The following is a 20,005-nucleotide window of genomic DNA, read 5'->3' as shown; positions in this document are numbered from 1 at the left end:
ACTTCTCTTTATCTTTTATATTGCTTAGAAAGCATCAATGTCATAGCTTGGTTTGAATGAAGTTAAGCCAACAGCATAAGGGAGACCCCTCAGCAGGTCTTCCCACTTTATTTGAATGTGTTATCCCTTGCTGGCAACTGCTAGGACCTGTAAAGGACTCACTCCAGCAGTTTACAGAATAACACTCATTATTAATACAAAATTGTGACAGGTTAAGGTTTGAAGATTGCCGGTGATAGTATCTGGCTGCAAAAACGTATTTAAAGCAATATACTATATTGTAAAGCAAGCTCCAATCCTACTAGCAATATTTAGCACATGTGGAGTGTGGTTCTTAACCAGTCGGTGTCCTTACAGGGGGAGAAGACAGTTTCAGCCCATTGACTTATCCCAGCAGTTTCAATTGGGTCTTCCCTGATATATTCCCCATTCTCAACTTCCTTTTATGTTATTTCTTCATGTTTAGGTGGAGCTTGAGTGACTTTAGTCATAAATATCTTCGTTTCTGATCGGTGTAAAATTCTCTCGCTTTGCTTTTAAAGGTACAGTCAACAGAATATAGAGGGCATGCCCAATGAGGGGATGGTCAGAACTTTGGGATGGAGGTGTGCATTAATATTACAATTAGGCTGTAATGAGCCAAGTTCATCTGAGGAGAGAGGTTTTGAATAGTTGTTGGCTCAGCAGCAGGACATGTTCATCTATCTCCCTTGGTTGGCAGGTACTGTGCAGTCTTATTCACTACAAGGTACCACTAAGTTGCAATCCCTGCAGAGATTTCTACGGAGGGGAGGCCACGGCATCTTCACTCTGCCCCACCCTCCATTCCATCCCTGGTACCAGGTGCTTATGGTTGTGTAGGGAATCATCATGGAGCATGTCAACCTCATTCCATCCAGGGAGTAGCAGCTTTATTTTCCTCTATAATTCTTAGTCTCCTCTAATTTTTACCCCCAGCCATCTTCTCACAGGAGTGTTGATGTGCAGGGGGGTAGGAAGGCTCTGCAGAGGGATGTGGAGAGGCTGGATCAATCAACTGAGGCAAATTGTGTCTGACAACGCTTGACAAGGCCAAATGCAGGGTCCTGCAGTTGGGTCACAAAAAAACAACCCCCTGCAGCATTCCAGGCTGGGGGAGGAGAGTCTGGAAAACTGCCCAGCAGAAAAGGCCCTGGGGGTGCTGGTTGGCAGTGGCTGAACATGAGCCAGTGTGTGCCCAGGTCAAGGAGGCCAATGGCACTGGGCCTGTGTCAGCAACAGTGTGGCAGCAGGACCAGGGCAGTGCCTGCCCCCTGTGCTGGGCACTAGTGAGGCCTCAGCTCAAATCCTGAGTTCAGTTTTGGGCCCCTCAATTCAAGAAAGACATTGAGATGCTGGAGCGAGTCCAGAGAAGGGCAATGGAGCTTGGAAAGGGTCTGGAGCACAAGTCTGATGAGGAGCAGCTGAGGGAGCTGGAGAGACTCAGCCTGGAGGAAAAGAGTTGCTCTCTGCATCTGCCTGAAAGGATGCTGTAACCACGTGGGTATTGGTCTGTTCTTTCAGGCCACAAGGACAAGATGAGAGGAAATGACCTCCAGATGAAACAGGGGGGTTTACACCGCATTTTGGGAAAAATTGCTTCACTGTTCTGGCATTAACCCAGGCTGCCCAAGGAAGTGGTGGAATCACTGTTCCTGGAAGCTCACGTTGTGCAGCTGTGGTGCTGAGAGACATGGTTTAGTGGTGGGCTTGACAGTGCTTGGTTGGTATGGATGATCTTAGAGGTCTTTTCCAAGCTTAATGATTCTATGTTTCTATTCTGTAATTCCAAGTTTAGTCTGATTTGGTTGATAGAACAGAAAATATGGTGTAGGCTTAGTAGTAGTTCTTTGTTTTGTTTCTTGGTTTAGTTGGGTTACTTGGGGGTTGGTTTTGGTTTTTCTTTTCTTTATTTGTTTTGTTTTGTTTTGTTTTGTTTTGTTTTTAATTTTTTCATCTCTCTGTATGTGTGTGAGGACAATAGAAGCTAATTCTACTCCAACAGGTCAGAAGATGAACTGCCTTCATCTATGCCAGTCCTCTCTCTACTATCCCTGCTTATAAAGGGATATGACATGAAACTGTAAAATGAGCAGGACCAGACCGTGCCTGCGGCTTGGGCTCAGCTCCATGTGAAGAATCTGGCACCTTAAAAAAATAAGAGTATAACATCAGAGTCTCAAATGCTGGGTTTTCAAAGCATAGAAGATCTGGATCAGGTGCTTGAAACATAGGTGTCAGCTTTTAATTCAAATCCATGCCCTCCAGCACCACTGAAAAAGGAGGAGAAGTCCCCAAGACTTCGTATCTACAAGCCAATGTGCATATTTTGGATGCCCTTGTGCACCTCAAATGGCACCAGACCCCTGTGATTCTGCATCTGAATGGGCACACAGATGTACTGGGATTTGAGAGACATCTCACACAAATTGAATTGTGTCTATCAGAGCTTGGCTCAGGCTGAACTTCTTTACCATCCACAGTCCTTGTCTTTCTCCTTTATGATGGGAAATCATAAAATCATGGAATCAGCCGGGTTGGAAAAGACCTCCGAGATCATCAGGTCCAACCCAAATCCCAGATGGTTCGCCTTGGTTCACTAACTACTTAGGCTCTTAGATGCCCAGTTTATTCTGGGCAAATCCATTCCATCCATAACTCAACTTCAATGCTCTGAAGGTCACAATTGTTTCAGGATACAATCCTGGGAAAGAGAATAAAAATCTCATCTGACCAGGTGTTATGAACTTGTTATGGAAATGTTAATTCAACCTCAAATCCTGCTTAGGCGCAGAAAGAGGACTTCCATGTTCTAAAGTGGCATTAGTTATTTATTTGCTAGTTTCTGGGGAGTTACTGTTTAAAGAGATGGATTGGTAGTGAGGCAATCTGATAGACTGTGTTTGGAAAAGGGGATAGCACAGTGGTTGAGAAGTTGCTCTGGCCTAAATGGTTGTTTTTTCTCATTTCATGGATAGAGAGGAAGCTTTTTGAAGGTGATATTATCAGAAGTGCACACCTGGGCATGAGGTAAAACATCCCCCTGAGCTGCCTGAGCTGGTGACATAAAGAAACAATTGAAGTTCTGCTCTGTTCATGCTGGTGTTAAGGAAACTTTCCTGTCTCCCCATCCAGGAGGCACTCTGGCAGTCCCACCGCCCACCAGAGATTTTCACTGCTGGGACCGAAGCCCCTTTGCAGGGGGCAGCTCCTGTGAGCCCCCGGGTGCCCCACTTGAGCCCCTGCACACCCCACACCCCCTGAGTCAGACCAGGTTTCCTTACCAGCTGCACACTGGGTTTCCCACAGCAGAGTCTCAGACGTCTGGATCTTTAAAGCAATTTAATCATGGCACAGTAACATAGAAACATCTCAAGCTGGGTGCCTGTGAACCCAGCTTGGCTCCTTGTCTCCACCCTCAAATTATCCCACACACAACGTCACTCCTTCCTTCCCAGAGTCTCTACCTCCTCCCCTACAGAATGCAGGGGGACAGAAAATAGAGTTTGCAGTCACATCATAATAAGCTGTCTCCACTCCTTCCTCCTCACGCTCTTCTTCTTCCGTGAGTGTCCTTCCCATGGGCTACAGTCCTTCAGGATAAGCTGGCTGCAGAGTGGCTCTCCATGGTCTGCAATCCTTCAGGGCTGCAATCCTTCAGGATACACCCACCACACCTACTTTGCTGGTGGGTCATCCATGGGCTGAAGGTGGATCTCAGCTTCTCCATGGACTTCATGGGCTGCAGGGGCACAGCTGCCTCACCACGATCCTCTCCAGGGGCTGCAGGGGAATGTCCGCTCTGGCACCTGGAGCAACCTCTCCCCTTCCTTCGCTGTCCCTGTTGCTTCAGGACTGTTTCTTACAGTTTTCCTCAGTCCACCTTACCAGTCTGAATTTTTGCACCACTTAAATTATCTTTTCACAGAGGAGCCATGACCATCACTGATGGGCTGAGCTGTGTCCTGCGGTGGGTTCTTTTGAGAGCATTGAATTGGCTTTCCCTGGCACAGGGCAGCCTTGACCTTGCCTCACTGAGACACCCACGGGTCCCCAGCTGCCAGCACATGACCCAAGCACCCTGTACCTCTGCCTGTGGGTCACTGTGAGATGACAGCAGGACTTTATTCCATGCTGTACCTTGCACAAATCCCACTTTCCCAGATGTTTTACTGAGCCAGACTCCACTGGGAAGAGCCGATCTCATCTACAAGTAAAAGCAGAGTGGGAGAGCAGTCACACAGAGCAGGGCAATCCTGTTCTTGCAGGAAATGGGGCAGAGAAGACACTCAGGACTGGAGTGAGCAGTGGGCTCTGCATCCACCTGTACCCCCCATGGCCATTCCTGCATCGCTGTTTGTGTGTCAGTGACCACCTGTGGAGAGTGACAGGGATCAACATGTTCACACATCAGTTATCAACCACTGCCAGACAGTGATACAGCTCATCATATTACACTAGGACAGGGCCAGAGCAGAAAGAAATGTAAACTAAAACAGAGATAAATCTGTTGTTTAGTTCAGTGCTTTCAATCCGTGAATACCAAAATATTTGCAGCAGGTTTACATTATTGTTATTGCCCTTTTGCAACCAGCCCATATACAAGAACTAAATGAAGTTGTCAATGTTAATAATTGAGCTCAAAAAATTATCTAAACTAAACAATGTTACTAATAATAGTTTTATCAGCAGATGATGAAGCACTTGTGGCGGGTTTGCAGTGTTCTTATTGCCCTTTTGCATCCAGCCCATGTACCAGGTCTAAATGAAGTTGTTATTGACAATAATTCAGCTCAAAAATTATCTAAACTCAATGATGATAATAGTAATTAAGTCACAATAATCTAGGTCAAAGTATTTGAAAGCAGTTTTCTTAACTTAGATGGGGAAGAGTAAACATCTCTACTATCCACGCTGCCAGGAGAGTTGTATTAGATATTAATTGACTTGTTCTCTATAGTGAAAGGTCAACAATTTGCATGGGCTGCAGCTTTTGCTACAGTTCTTACCTCATGCAAACCTTGCACTTCACACAGGGCAGAATCCTTAGCAGTGTGTTTTTCAACTTGGGGTTGCTGAAAATCAGAATAAGGGAATGAACACCTGGAAAAGCGTACTGAAATACATAAATAAGAAACATCATGACACTTTTCCCCTGCGCTGAATAAATTAATGTCACAATCAAAGATATAAAGTTGATGCTGTACATTATGAAGAAGGAGAGAATGGATTTCATGGCTTTGATGTGGGCATCCATGCTGAGGTCCTTCATGGAGTTTGTCTGCATGTTGCATTTGTGTCTCCAGAGGGAAAAGAGAAGGAGAAGGACAGAAAAGATGACTGCCATGAATGAAGCAGCATATCCAAAGCCAGTGATAAAATAAATAGGAAGAAAATGTTCATCTATCTTGATTTTCACTTTCCACAAATTTTCTAGACCAGTGGAATTGTTACATTGAGGTTTATCGATGATTTCAAAGAGAAGGATTCCAATAACCAGGGAGAAAAACGCTGACCCCAACAAGAGCCAGGGCACCATCCTGTCAATTTTTACTTTCAGATAGTTAAAGAAACTGTTCCTAAAATTGGCAATTTTTATACAATAAAAGACACAAAGACAGGCTGACACAGAAACTTCGGAACAATTAAAAAATCTATGAGCAACTGCAAGTAGTTGAAATATGGGGTGAACATATTTGTAATTGTGATGCATTGTTGAAAGAAAGAAATATAGCCATGCAATGCACAAATACCAAAACCTGGAGGATCCCAAAACCAGCAAGATCTTCTCATTAGAGTTCAAGGTTTTCTTCTTGACCCAAGCCATGCAAATCACAGAAACAATGAAAGCATTTATCCACATGCCAGCAAACGTCTCAAGGGTCACTATAGCCACAGTTGTGGCAGCGTATGAGGTGATATGGAATTGCTCTGGAGAGTGACAAGCTTCCATCCTGGGAGCTGGGAGCAGTGCTGTGCTGGACAAGGGGGCTGTTGCACCAATGCCAAACACAGGTCAGCGTCTGCTGTTGCCTGAGTGTCAGGTCTGGAAAGAGGAGCTTTATAGAGCTGCTGGTGGGGGGGATTTGGTGCCGCTGGTCTTGAGAGCAGGGCAGGTGCAGGGATGTAAATGTGCTGGGTATCCCCTTACCTGGTGTCAGTGTCAGTGTGCAGGATTTGCATGTTGGTTCAGGAGGGCTGTGTTGGGTGGCACAAAGAGTGGAGATGTTTTTGTGCAGAGGACAGTGTTGTGGATTTGTGGGTGACACATGTTTGATCCCTGTGAGGATTTAGGATCTGGGTTCTTCTTTACCCTGGCCACCAGTGATGCTCTTGGTGAGCAGGGTGTGCTCTCAGCAAAGCACATCAGGGGAATCACTGTGCTCTTTCATCTGAGAGTCCAGGAGCTCTCAAGTTCAACTAAGATGCTGGATAACAGGAGTTCCTTTTGATCCTCCACAGGCACTGAAATCCCTGTTAGATTCCCCACTCTTATTGCCTTAATGTTTAGTGAAGAGCCACATAGGGGATGTGGGAGGGCATTGAATGAAAAGCAGGACTTTCTTTTCCAGGATTAAGTTGTAGAATGTGCAGGAAAAGGATCAAAGTCAGCATGAGTCTCTGTGCCAGGATTCAAATCTCATGTGTTGGCAATGGGAAGAATTTTAGGGATGGGACCATGCTGGACTCCTTGCACCCCGAAATCCTGTCAAGCTTCCAAATTAATTTAAATTCTGAAAGCTGTTGGGTTTTTCATAGGCAAGGTTTATGGAGCTCTGTAGGGCATGGAGTGCTCTTAGACTCTGGTTTTGTACAGGACCCAGCACATCAGGACCACAGGTGCCAACGAGGCCTCAGCTGATGCTGTGGTGTAACCAGGAAAAAATGAAGTCACAAGAAATCGCTCTATGGCTACAAGAAATAAACCCCCAGCATTTTGTCTCTTCAGAATGATGATGCCCTTTTATCTTAGGGACATAAATGTCATGTCACTATGTCATGTCAATACTCCTATCATGTTTCTATTTGCATGTTTTTGTGAAGGCTCTCACTACAGCACTGACACATGGAAATGATTTTACATAAGTCCTGGTGTTCATCTCAACAAGAAAACATGGTACCTGCCACACATTGCATTGAAATACATTCAGGCAATCCATGCATTTTTCATAAAGTTCTGGTGAGAACTTCATTATCCTTTATTTCATATTGCCTAGAAAATGCCGGTGTCACGGCTTGTTTTGAATGCAGTCATGCAAAAATACTGTTTCTTTTGAGAGCTGACAATGTTGATGGAAGGTTGAACATTGCCTTGAGATATTTCATTTCCTCTCGTGGCCTGTTCTGTGCTTTATGCTCTAGTGTGAATTTTCTCTGGGTTTGCTGACAGAACAGAAAACATGGTGTAGATTGAGGGTTTGGGTGGTTTTGACTTTTTTTGTTTGTTTGTTTTTGTTTTCTTCTTCCTCTCTGCATCTATGTTTGTGAGGAGAATATCAGTTATTTCAATAGCGGAGGGTCTGAAGATGAACTGAACAACCCTTATCAAAGTGATGTTTTCTTGCTGGTATTTACTGCTGATCTAAACCAATGTCAGCAAGAGTGTAGATTGGGCTTATGCTGTTAACAGAAGTCTGTTGATGTCATTAAGAGCTGGAGAGGAATGCTCTGACAAACAGGTGCTAAGGAGGGAAATTTCCTGACCCGTCTATCCCACCATGTCGATGGGTTTGGAATTAGAGGAAATTTAACATTACTTCCAGCCTTAAATGTAGCCCTGTATTAGTTGCCTTAGGAAGAGACTGACTTTCTCCAGCTCTCCAGACAGCTTTTATTTCATTTACTATTGAGTTTTGTTATATTAATGTCACTGCCGAGCTATCCCTCTGCTCATCAACACTTTTGCACAGCAAAAGCATTTTTAACTGTTTCACTTCTCAATCCTGAACACTTGGAATGTGACCCAAAGCAGTTTCCATACTCTGCCAGCACTGGGCAGCCCCTCCCATTGACCTGTGACATGTCTTCTGGGTCAGCTTCCCTGGACTGGACACATCAGTGCATCTCTCCATGTGGGCTGTGCACTGTGGCTGTGCTGGTGGATAACGTGTCCCCTCCAGGTGCAGCTGAGTGGGGCTGGTGCACAGGGCAGTGATGCTGTGCTGGGGGCCATGTTCTCAGGGCTTGCTAAGAGAAATTAGCAATTTTTATGCAATAAAAGGCACAAACCACAGAAAACTGGCAGAAACACACAAGTTGAAATAATCACAAAAGTTTTGAGTAGAAACAACTAGTGGAAATACGGGGTGAACATAAAGGTAATTGGGATAAATTATTGAGGGAAATGAATACACTCATGAGAAGCACAAAACCAAAAACCTTCTGGAAGCAAGCCTCCCAAAAGGAGCAAGATCTTCTCATTACAGTTCAAGGTTTTCTTCTTGACCCAAGCCATGCAAATCACAGAAACAATGAAAGCATTTATCCACATGCCAGCAAATGTCTCAAGGGTGACAACGGCCACAGCTGTGGCAGTGTATGAAGTGACATTGGATTGCTCTGGAGAGTGACAAGCTTCCATCCTGGGAGCTGGGAGCAGTGCTGTGCTGGACAAGGGGGCTGTTGCACCAATGCCAAACACAGGTCAGCGTCTGCTGTTGCCTGAGTATCAGGTCTGGAAAGAAGAGCTTTATAGAGCTGCTGGTGGGGGGGATTTTGGTGCCGCTGGTCTTGAGAGCAGGGCAGGTGCAGGGATGTAAATGTGCTGGGTATCCCCTTACCTGGTGTCAGTGTCAATGTGCAGGATTTGCATGTTGGTTCAGGAGGGCTGTGTTGGGTGGCACAAAGAGTGGAGATGTTTTTGTGCAGAGGACAGGCTTGTGATTCTGTGGGTGACCCTTGTTTGATCCCTGTGAGGATTTAGGATCTGAGTTCTTCTGTCCCTTGGTTGCCTGCAATGAACAAATTAGTTTTGTCTGCAGTCATTCAAAAATATTATTTCTTTTGATAATGGTTGATGTTGATGTTAGGCAGAGCATTGCCTTGAGAGAATTTTCATTTTCTGATACTGCCTGTTGTCTTCTTTATGCTTTGCTTTGAGTTTCTTGTGCTTTTACTGACAGAATAGAAAATGTGTTGTAAGGTTGGATGGTTTTTTGCTAGTTTGTTATTTTCTTACTTTATTTCTTCGTCTCTCCATTAGTATATGAGAAGAATAGAAGTAATTTCTATTACAACAGGTCTGAAGATGAACTGTCTGTGCTGGGACTGTGTTTGCACAGGCACACTAAATGAAAGTGTTACACCAGCCAGACCGTGCTGTAGCTGGGGTTTAGACTCAGCTCTGTCTGGGGAATCTGACAATTTAAAAAGAATGTAAGGGTATAAATTAGAGTCTCAATGCTGGGTTTTCAATGAATAGAATGTGTGGCTCATGTCCTTGAAGTACAAGGGTTTGGTTTGAATTTAAGTCCATCCCCTGCAGGTACCACTCAAGAAGGGGAAGGAATTTCCCAGACTTTGTATCTACCAGACCATGTGCATATTTTGGATGTCCCTGTGCATCTCAAATGGCACCTGAGCTCTCTGTTTCTGCATCTGGGTGGACATGTGTATGTGGGATCTGAGAGACATGGCCGAACCCTCTCCATAATCCTTGTCTTTCTCCTTTATTGTAGAAAATCCCAGATGGTTCGCCTTGTTCACTAACTACTTAGGCTCTTAGATGCCCAGTTTATTCTGGGCAAATCCATTCCATCCATAACTCAAATTCAGTGCTCAGAAGGTCACAATTGTTTCAGGACACAATCCTGGGAAAGAGAATAAAAATCTCCTCTGGGCAGGTGTTATGAGCTTGTTATGGAAATGTTAATTCAACCTCAAATCCTGCTTAGGCACAGAAGGGGGGCTTCCATGTTCTAAAGTGGCATTAGTTATTTATTTGCTAGTTTCTGGGGAGCTGTTGTTTAAAGAGATGGATTGGTAGTAAGGCAATCTGATAGACTGTGTTTGGAAAAGGGGATAGCACAGTGGTTGAGAAGTTGCTCTGGCCTAAATGGTTGTTTTTTCTCATTTCATGGATAGGGAGGAAGCTTTTTGAAGGTGATATTATGAGAAGTGCACGCCTTGGCCTTGGGCATGAGGTAAAATGTCCCCCTGAGCTGCCTGAGCTGGTGACATAAAGAAACAATTGAGGTTCTGCTCTGTTCATGCTGCAGCTAAGGAAACTTTCCTGTCTCCCCATCCAGGAGGCACTCTGGCAGTCCAACACCCGCACCAGAGACTTTCACTGCTGGGACCGAAGCCACTTTGCAGGGGGCAGCTCCTATGAGCCCACAGGTGCTCCACTTGAGCCCCTGCACACCCCACACCCCTAGAGTCAGACCAGGTTTCCTTACCAGCTGCACACTGGGTTTCCCACAGCAGAGTCTCAGACGTCTGGATCTTTAAAGCAATTTAATCATGGCACAGTAACAGAGAAGAGCTTGAGCTTGGTGCCTCTGAGAAGGGACTCTCAGCTTGGGCTTTTGTACCCTTCCAGTGTATGCACATGATATTTTGGGGTCTTCCTTCTGAATCATTTGCTCCTGCTGTGTCTCTGCGTGTCCGGTCACCTGGCTGGTGCCACAGGTCCCTGGGCCCTTTGTTGTGCAAGGTACTGGCACCATGCCTGGGGCTCCCTCCATTTCCACACAACCTGCAGCTCTCACTGCAGTTGCACACTGAGCTGTCTGCACTGAATGTGTTTCTCAACACTGGTCTACTTCACGTTTAGAGGCCCTGTCATGGTGGGTTGACTGTGAGCAGCTGTCAGACCCTCAAGCCAGATGCTCCTTCACTCTCACTCCACAACAGGGCAGGGGTGGAAAATAGGATGGAAAAGCTCATGTGTCAAGATAAAGACAGGGAGATGACTCACCAATTACTGTCACAGACAAACCAGACTTGACTTGGCAAAAATCAGTTGAATTTATTGCCTATTGAAAAGGGAGTAGGAGGAAGAGGAACAAACACAAAACTAGAATACCCTGTCTCCACCACCCAGTCATCCCAGGCTCAACTTAACTCATTCTCAGATTCTCTACCTCCTTGTCCCACCCAGCAGTACAGGGAGATGGGGAATGGGGGTTACAGTCAGCTCATAACAAGTTGTTTGCTTCAGTCCTTCCTCACTCTCTTCCCCTGCTCAAGTGTGGGTCTCTTCCATGGGCTGCAGTCCATCAGGATAAACTGGCTCCACTGTGAGCTCTCCGTGAGCTGCAAGAGCTCCAGGAGCTGCAATCATTCACCCACCCCAGCTACTCTGTGTGGGGTCATCCAAGGGCTGAAGGTGGATCTCTGTTCCACTGTGGACCTCCATGGGGTGCAGGGAGCACAGCTGCCCCTCCATGGTCCTCTCCATGGGCTGTAAGGGAATCGCTTCTCCAGCACATGAAGCAACTCCTCTTTGTCCTTCCCTGTCCCTGTTTGCTGCAGGACTGTTTCTCACAATTTTCCTCACTCCACACTGCCAGGTCTGTTTTGGCCCTTTCTTCAATATATCCTTCCAGAAGAGCCTTGAGCATTTGCTGATGGGCTGAGCTGTGTCCTGTGGGGAGTCCTTTGGAAAAACACCTTCAAGTGGCTTTCCCTGGTACAGGGCAGCCCTGCCCTTACCTTGCTGAGACCCCCACAGACCTCCAGCTGCCAGCACCTGGCCCGAGCCCCCTGTACATCTGCCCGTGGGTCAGTGCCAGTTGAAAGCAGGACTTTATTCCACGCTGCACGATGCACACAAACAAGGAAAAGCAGAGCAGGAGAGCAGTCACACAGAGCAGGGCAATCCTGTTCTGGAAGGAAGTGGGACAGAGAAGACCCTCAGGGCTGGTGTGGGCAGTGGGCTCTGCACCCACCTGTGCCCCCCATGGCCATTCCTGCATCGCTGTTTGTGTGTCAGTGACCACCTGTGGAGAGTGACAGGGATCAATGTGTTCACACATCAGTTATCAACCACTGCCAGACAGTGATACAGCTCATCATGTTACACTAGGACAGGGCCACAGCAGCAAGACCTTCAAACCAAAACTGAAATAAACCTGTTGTTTAGTTCAGTCTTTTCAATCAACAGATGCCAAAGCATTTGTGGCAGGTTTCAGTATTGTTATTGCCCTTTTGCAGCCTGTCACTGTATACAAGATCTGAATGACTTTGCTATTGACAGTAATTTAGTTCTGGAAACTATCTAAATTAAATGAGAATAATAATATACTTAAATCACAGTAATATTACTTCAAAGACTGGAGAGTTGCACTGGAAATTAATGGATTTGTTTGCTATAACCAAATATCAACATTTTGCAAAGGGTCCAGCTTTTGTTACAATGTCTACTTCATGCAAAACCTGCATTTCATACAGGATAGAATCCCTAGCAGTGTTTTTTCCAGATTGGGATTGCTGAAAATCACAATAAGGGAATGAAAACCCGGAAAAGCGTACTGAAATACGTAAAAAAGAAAGACCATGTGATTTTGGCTCTTCATTGCATAAATCAGTGTCATGATAAAAAATACAAAGTTGATACTGTACATTACGATGAAGGAGAGGATGGATTTCATGGCTTTGATGTGGGCATCCATGCTGAGGTCCTTCATGGAGTTTGTCTGCATGTTGCGTTTGTGTCTCCAGAGGGAAAAGAGAAGGAGAAGAGCAGAAAAGATGACTGCTGTGAACAAAATGGCATATCCAAAACCAATGATAAAATAACGGGGGAAAAAAAGTTCTTCTGTGCTGATACTTGCTTTCCAAATGCATCTTTGACTGGTGAAATTGAGGTTTTTACATAAAACTTCATCAATAATATCGTAGACAATGGTTCCAATAACCAGGGAGAAAAGCACTGACCCCAACAGGAGCCAGGGCACCATCCTGTCAATTTTTCCTTTCAGGTAGATGAAGAAGCTGTTCCTGAAATTGGCAATTTTTATACAATAAAAGACACAAAGACAGGCTGAAACCCAAGAGTTGGAATAATTTAGAAAACTCTGAGCACTCTCAACTAGTTGAAATATGGGGTGAACATGAAGATAATTGGGATAAATTAGTGAGAGAAAGTAATATACCCATGCAATGCACAAAAACCAAAACCTGGAGCATCCCAAAGCCATCAAGATCTTCTCATTAGAGTTCAAAGTTTTCTTTCTGACCCAGGCCACACAAATCACAGAAACAATGAAAGCATTTATCCACATGCCAGCAAACGTCTCAAGGGTCACTATAACCACAGATGTGGCAGCGTATGAGGTGACATTGGATTGCTCTGGAGAGTGACAAGCTTCCATCCTGGGAGCTGGGAGCAGTGCTGTGCTGGACAAGGGGCTGTTGCACCAATGCCAAACACAGGTCAGCGTCTGCTGTTGCCTGAGTGTCAGGTCTGGAAAGAGGAGCTTTATAGAGCTGCTGGTGGGGGGGATTTTGGTGCCGCTGATCTTGAGAGCAGGGCAGGTGCAGGGATGTAAATGTGCTGGGTATCCCCTTACCTGGTGTCAGTGTCAGTGTGCAGGATTTGCATGTTGGTTCAGGAGGGCTGTGTTGGGTGGCACAAAGAGCGGAGATGTTTTTGTTCAGAGGACAGTGTTGTGATTTTGTGACTGACCCTTGTTTGATCCCTGTGAGGATTTAGGATCTGGGTTCTTCTGTCCCCTGGCCACCAGTGATGCTTTTGGTGAACAGGATGTGCTTTCAGCAGAGCACAGTCAGGGGAGTCACTGTGCTCTTTCATCCCAAGAGTCCCAGAGCTGCAAATTTTATCTGAGCTGCTGTAACTGGGATTCCTTTTAATCCTTCACAGGCATTGAAGTCCGTGTGACTTTTCCCCATGGTAATGCCTGAAGATTAAGTGAAGAGCCACAAAGAGAGGAGGCACTGAAAGGAAAGCTGGATCTTTTTTGGGGGGGTTAGGTTTAAGCATATGCAGGAAAAGGTTAAAATTCATCATGAGGTGCATTGAGTGCCCATTGGACTCTGGGTTAGTACAGGACCTTGCACACTGGGACCACAGGTACCAACAAGACCTTGGCTGATGGTGTAACCAAGGACAATTCTAATCACAGAAAATAGCTCTAGTGGTGCAATTAATAAACAAGGAGCATTTTCTCTCTTCAGGGGGACAGAAATGCTATCACTTTGTCAGGCCAATATTCTTATCACATGCTCCTATTTACATTTTTTTGTGAAGGGCCTTGTCACAGCACTGACACATGGAAAGCATTTTACAGAAGGCCTGAAGATCATCTCAACAGCAAAACATGGTGCCTGCCACACATTCCCATGAAATCCAATCAGACAGTTTGTAGGCTTTTCATACCAGTTCTAGTTAGATCTTCAACAGCCTTTATTTTTTGTATTACCAAGAAAACATCAATGTCCTTGGTTTGGATGCAGCCATGCAAAACTATACTTACTTTTGATAGTTGATGATGTTGCTGGAGAACTAGAACTTAATTTGGCCATTGCCATAAGGGATCACAGGAATTGTTTCTACAAGTCCACTAGCAAGCAAAGGAGGGCCCAGGAGAATCCTCATCCTTTTTTGAATGTGAGGGGAAACATTGCCAGAAAGGATAAAGAGAAGGCAGAGGTATTTAATGCCTTCTTTGCCTCAGTCTTTAACAACAGTCAGAGCAGTTGTCCTCAGGGAACTGAACAGCCTGAGCTGGAAGACAGAGACAAGGAGCAGAAGGAAGTCCCCACAAACCCGGGGGCAGCTGCTGTGCCACCTACAAACTCCCAAGTCTATGATGCCAGATGGGATCCACCCAAGGGCACTGAGAATTTTCCTTTCCTGGCTTGACCCGTTCTGTGCTCTCTGCTCTGGTGTGTTGTACCTTGGAGAGGTTCCCTGTTCAGTGGGTAAGAAACTGTCTGGATGGTTGGGCCCAGAGTGGTGATGAATGGAGATGCATCCAGCTGGTGGCCAATCAGCAGTGGTGTTTCCCATTGCTCAGTTTTGGGGCCAGCTCTGTTTAACATCTTTATCAATGACCTGGACGAGGGGATCGAGTTCACCCTTAGCCAGGAGATACCAAGTGGTGTGGGACTGTTGATGTGTGGGAGGGTAGGAAGGCTGAGCAAAAGGGATGTGGAGAGGCTGGATCAATTGACTGAGGACAATGGAGCGTGAGGTTTGACAAGGCCAAGTGCAGGGTCCTGCAGTTGGGTCCCAACAACCCCCTGCAGCACTGCAGGCTGGGGTAGAGTGATTGGCAAGCTGCCTGTTGCAAAAGGCCCTGGGGGTGCTGGTTGTCAGTGGCTGAACATGAGGCAGCGTGTGCCCAGGTGGCCAAGGAGGCCAGTGGCACCTGGCCTGTGTCAGCAATAGTGTGGCAGCAGGACCAGGGCAGTGACTGTCCCCCTGTGCTGGGCACTCGTGAGGCCTCAGCTCAAATCCTGAGTTCAATTTTGGGCCCCTCATGACAAGAAAAACATTGAGATGCTGGAGAGAGTCCAGAGAAGGGCAATGGAGCTGGGAAAGGGTCTGGAGCACAAATGTGATGCGGAGCAGCTGAGGGAGCTGGAGGGGCTCAGCCTGGAGAAAAGGAGGCGCAGGGGGGAACTTTATTCATCTCTGCAACTGCCTGAAGGGATGTTGTAGCCAAGTGTGTTCTCTCAGGCTGCAAGGACAAAACAAGAGGCATCAAAATCCAGATGAACCAGGGGGATTTACCTTGGATATTGGGAAAAATTGCTTCACTGGAAGGCTGTTCAGGCATTTTTGCAGCCTTCCAGGGCATGCACATGATAGCCTGGGGTCTTGGCTCCATGCCTGGGGCTCCTGCCATTTCCTGCCATCCAACACACAACCTGCAGCTCATACTGTAGCTGCACACTGAGCTGTCTGCACTGAACATATTCCTCAACTATTTCATGTACAGATAACCTGCTGTGGAGGGTTGATCTTGGGCAGCTGTCAGACCCACCCAGTTGCTCCTATTCCCCCATTTTTCCCTAAAGGTGTGGTGGAAAATAAGATCGAAAAAGTCATGGGTCAGTATAAATACAAGGATATCGCTCACCAGTTACTGTCACCGACAAAACAGACTCAACTAGGAAAAGAAGAATTACATTTATTGCCATTTGAAAATAAAGTGATGAGGAACAAAGACAAACTAAAACCCTTTGCCTCAACTCCCCATTCATTCCAGGCTCAAGTTCACTCCTTCATTCCCAGAGTCTCTACCTCCTCTCCTACAGCAATGCAGGGGGACAGAAAATGGGGTCTACAGTCAGGTCATATTGAGCTGTCTCCACTCCTTCCTCCTCACACTTTTATCCTGCTCCAGTGTCGGTCCGTGCCATGGACTGCAGTTCTTCAGGATAAGGTGGTTCCAGAGTGGCCTCTGCATGGGCTGCAATCCTTCAGGATACACCCACCACACCTTCTCTGCCATGGAGTCATCCATGGGCTGAAGGACCTCAGCTCTTCATGGACTTCTGTGGACTGCAGAGGCACAGCTGCCTCACCATGGTCCTCTCCATAGGCTGCAGGAGAATGTCCAGTCTGGTACCTGGAACAACCCCCCCTCTTCCTTCCCTGTCCGTGTTTGCTTCAGGACTGTTTCCCACATTGTTCTTCACTCCACACTGCCCAGCCGTATTTCTCCCCTTTCTGAAATATATTTTCACAGAGGAGCCACGACCATCGCTGATGGGCTGAGCTGTGTCCTATGCTTTGTCCACTGGAGTGCCCGTATCTGCCTTTCCCTGGCACAGCCTGGACAGCCCTGCCCTTGCCTCACTGAGACCCCCATGCACCCCCAGCTGCCAGCACCTGGCCCGAGCCCCCCGTACATCTGCCCGTGGGTCATTGCCAGTTGAAAGCAGGACTTTATTCCACGCTGCACGATGCACACAAACAAGGAAAAGCAGAGCAGGAGAGCAGTCACACAGAGCAGGGCAATCGTGTTCTGGCAGGAAATGGGGCAGAGAGGACACTCAGGGCTGATGTGGGCAGTGGGCTCTGCACCCACCTGTGCCCCCCATGGCCATTCCTGCATCACTGTTTGTGTGTCAGTGACCACCTGTGGAGAGTGACAGGGATCAACATGTTCACACATCAGTTATCAGCCACTGCCAGACAGTGATACAGATCCTAATATTACACAGTTATCAACCAGGTACAAAGACATCTCATCATATGACACAGGAACAGAAATGTAAAGCAGAATTGAAAAAACCTGTTGTTTAGCTCTGTTGTTACAGTCAGTGAATGCCAAAGCATTTTTGGCAGGTTTGCAGAATTGCAGCCAATCCATGGGTACAAGGTCCAAATGACTTTGTTATTGGCAACAATTCAGCTCCAAGAACTATCAAAATAAATGAGAATAATAATTTATTCTACTCCTATTAATATTAATTCAAAGAATTTTAATAATGTATTCCTAACCTCAAAGATGAACACCTCTATCATCTACACTGACGGGAGTGCTGCGTTAGAAATCAATTGACTTGTTTTCTACAGAGAAATATCAGCCTTTTGCAAGGGCTCTGGGTTTTCTTACAGTTCCCTCTTGAGGAAAACTTTGCACTTCCCACAGGGCAGAATCCCTAGCAGTCTCTTTTCCAGATTGGGATTACTGAAAATCAGAACAAGGGAATGAAAACTTGGAAAAGTGTATTGAATTAAGTAAGTTAAAAATATCACATCACTTTCATTCTTCATTGAATAAATTAGAATCAAGATCAAACATATAAAGTTGGTGCTGTACATTATGAAGAAGGAGAGAATGGATTTCATGGCTTTGATGTGGGCATCCATGCTGAGGTCCTTCATGGAGTTTGTCTGCATGTTGCGTTTGTGTCTCCAGAGGGAAAAGAGAAGGAGAAGGGTAGACAAGATAACTGCTGTGAATGAAGTGGCATATCCAAAACCAATGATAAAATGAGGCAAAAAATGTTGATCTATTCTGATATTTGATTTCCAAATCCCTCCTTGGCAGGTGAAATTGAGGTTTTTACTGAGTGCTTTATCCGTGGCGTTATAGGCAATGATTCCAATAACCAGGGAGAAAAGCACTGACCCCAACAAGAGCCAGGGCACAATCCTGTCAATTTTTCCTTTCAGGTAGATGAAGAAGCTGTTCCTGAAATTGGCAATTTTTATGCAATAAAACACAAAAAGAGAAGCAGAAAACCACAAGTTGGAATAACTAAAAAAGTTCTGAGCACTATTAAGTAGCGGAAATATGCGGTGAACATAAAGATAATTTGGATAAATTACTAAAAAAATTGAATATACCCATGCAATGCACAAATACCAAAACCTCGAGGATCCCAGAAACAGCAAGATCTTCTCATTAGAGTTCAAGGTTTTCTTTCTCACCCAGGCCACACAAATCACAGAAACAATGAAAGCATTTATCCACATGCCAGCAAACACTTCAAGTGTAATGACGATGACCACAGTTGTGTCAGCGTATGAGGTGTCATTGGATTGCTCTGGCGAGTGACAAGCTTCCATCCTGGGAGCTGGGAGCAGTGCTGTGCTGGACAAGGGGGCTGTTGCACCAATGCCAAACACAGGTCAGCGTCTGCTGTTCCTGAGTGTCAGGTCTGGAAAGAGGAGCTTTATAGAGCTGCTGGTGGGGGGATTTTGGTGCCACTGGTCTTGAGAGCAGGGCAGGTGCAGGGATGTAAATGTGCTGAGTATCCCCTTACGTGGTGTCAGTGTCAGTGTGCAGGATTTGCATGTTGGTTCAGGAGGACTGTGTTGGGTGGCACAAAGAGCGTTCAGAGGACAGTGTTGTGATTTTGTGGGTGACCCTTGTTTGATCCCTGTGCGGATTTAGAGTCTGGGCTCTTGTGTCCCTTGGTTGCCTACAATAAGCACATTAGTTTTGGCTACAGTCATTCAAAAATATTATTTCTTTTGATAATGGTTGATGTTAGGCAGAGCATTGCCTTGAGAGAATTTTCATTTCCTCATTGTGGTAGTTTGGTCTAGGCCTTCCTTGGTGACCAGTTTGTAACCAAGGAAGGGTCCAGATTTACCCAGTATTCTCTATGATTTTTACGTAAGCCCGGCTTTAAGAAGAAAGGAGGGAAGGCCTTCGCTCTCGTTCCTTCCGGCGGCTTGGAGGTGCAGGTTCCCTGCTGTTGAGTCTGCCGTGTTGGGGAGCGAGGCCTGGTCAGGCTTCGCCGACCTTGGGAGGCGGAGGTTGCCGGCGATCGTTCCAGAGCGACTTTCGGTTGTCCCAAGGAGAGTAGTGAGATATTTCTTTGCTAACTCTTTTAGTTGCTAGATATTGGGCTGCTAATCGGGATATATATATATTCTATTTTGGTTTTGCTCCTTTTCCCTTCCTCCTTCCCTTTCCCTTGTGAAATTGTATATATATTTCAATTGTATATAACTGTAACATAAGTGTAAATATATTTATATATATATATTGCTTTAGCTGTCCATCTCGTTTCAGTTTTTCTTGGTTGTTTTTCTCCCTCTTCTCCCTGAGGTTTGGGGGGGGAACTTCTTGTGGTAAGGTTTGGAGATTTGGCAGGGAGCCAGCTTCAAACCATATCACTTATACTGCCTGTTCTCTTCTTTATGCTTTGCTTTGAGTTTCTTGTGCTTTTACTGACAGAATAGAAAATGTGTTGTAAGGTTGGATGGTTTTTGCTAGTTTATTATTTTCTTACTTTATTTCTTCATCTCTCCATTAGTATATGAGAAGAAGTAATTTCTGTTAATACAGGTCTGAAGATGAACTGTCTGTGCTGGGACTGTGTTTGCACAGGGGCACTAAATGAAAGTGTTACACCAGCCAGACCGTGCCGTGGCCTGGAGATGGCAGAAGGTATCTGCAGTGTGGTTTGCTGGGGCTGCCTTGTTTTGTGTGGTGCTGACATTGGCAAGATGCTGGTTTTGCCTGCTGCGTGTTGTGGTATGTGAGGTTGTGAGGGATGATGTTGCATGGGATGTAGGGAATCAGATGGGTCTTCCAGGGTCTTCTTGTGA

General features: G+C 45.8%; 3 protein-coding genes across 3 annotated transcripts; all 3 read right to left on the bottom strand.

Moving 5' to 3' along the window:
* Positions 1–3,723: 3,723 nt before the first annotated feature.
* On the bottom strand, positions 3,724–6,073 carry LOC135410654 (taste receptor type 2 member 41-like). The gene has a single exon (XM_064647370.1). It carries the CDS (start codon positions 5,969–5,971, stop codon positions 5,024–5,026), a length of 948 nt encoding a protein of 315 aa, XP_064503440.1. The 5' UTR covers positions 5,972–6,073; the 3' UTR covers positions 3,724–5,023.
* A 6,307-nt stretch (positions 6,074–12,380) lies between these two features.
* Positions 12,381–13,439, bottom strand: LOC135410653 (taste receptor type 2 member 9-like). The gene has a single exon (XM_064647369.1). The coding sequence runs from the start codon at positions 13,332–13,334 to the stop codon at positions 12,381–12,383; it is 954 nt and encodes a 317-aa protein (XP_064503439.1). The 5' UTR covers positions 13,335–13,439.
* A 3,843-nt stretch (positions 13,440–17,282) lies between these two features.
* LOC135412188 (taste receptor type 2 member 40-like) lies at positions 17,283–18,544 on the bottom strand. Its single transcript, XM_064650699.1, has one exon. The coding sequence runs from the start codon at positions 18,509–18,511 to the stop codon at positions 17,549–17,551; it is 963 nt and encodes a 320-aa protein (XP_064506769.1). The 5' UTR covers positions 18,512–18,544; the 3' UTR covers positions 17,283–17,548.
* Between the last annotated feature and the right edge of the window lie 1,461 nt (positions 18,545–20,005).

This window comes from Pseudopipra pipra, chromosome 3 (genome assembly GCF_036250125.1).
Source record: "Pseudopipra pipra isolate bDixPip1 chromosome 3, bDixPip1.hap1, whole genome shotgun sequence".
Lineage (NCBI taxonomy): Eukaryota > Metazoa > Chordata > Aves > Passeriformes > Pipridae > Pseudopipra > Pseudopipra pipra.
Note: the sequence above shows the minus strand (reverse complement) of the source record. Positions and strands in the feature narration are given on the sequence as shown.

Coding starts and splice junctions, on each gene's coding strand:
- LOC135410654 (XM_064647370.1), bottom strand. CDS start 5,971: ATGGAAGCTTGTCACTCTCCAGAGCAATTCCATATCACCTCATACGCT.
- LOC135410653 (XM_064647369.1), bottom strand. CDS start 13,334: ATGGAAGCTTGTCACTCTCCAGAGCAATCCAATGTCACCTCATACGCT.
- LOC135412188 (XM_064650699.1), bottom strand. CDS start 18,511: ATGGAAGCTTGTCACTCGCCAGAGCAATCCAATGACACCTCATACGCT.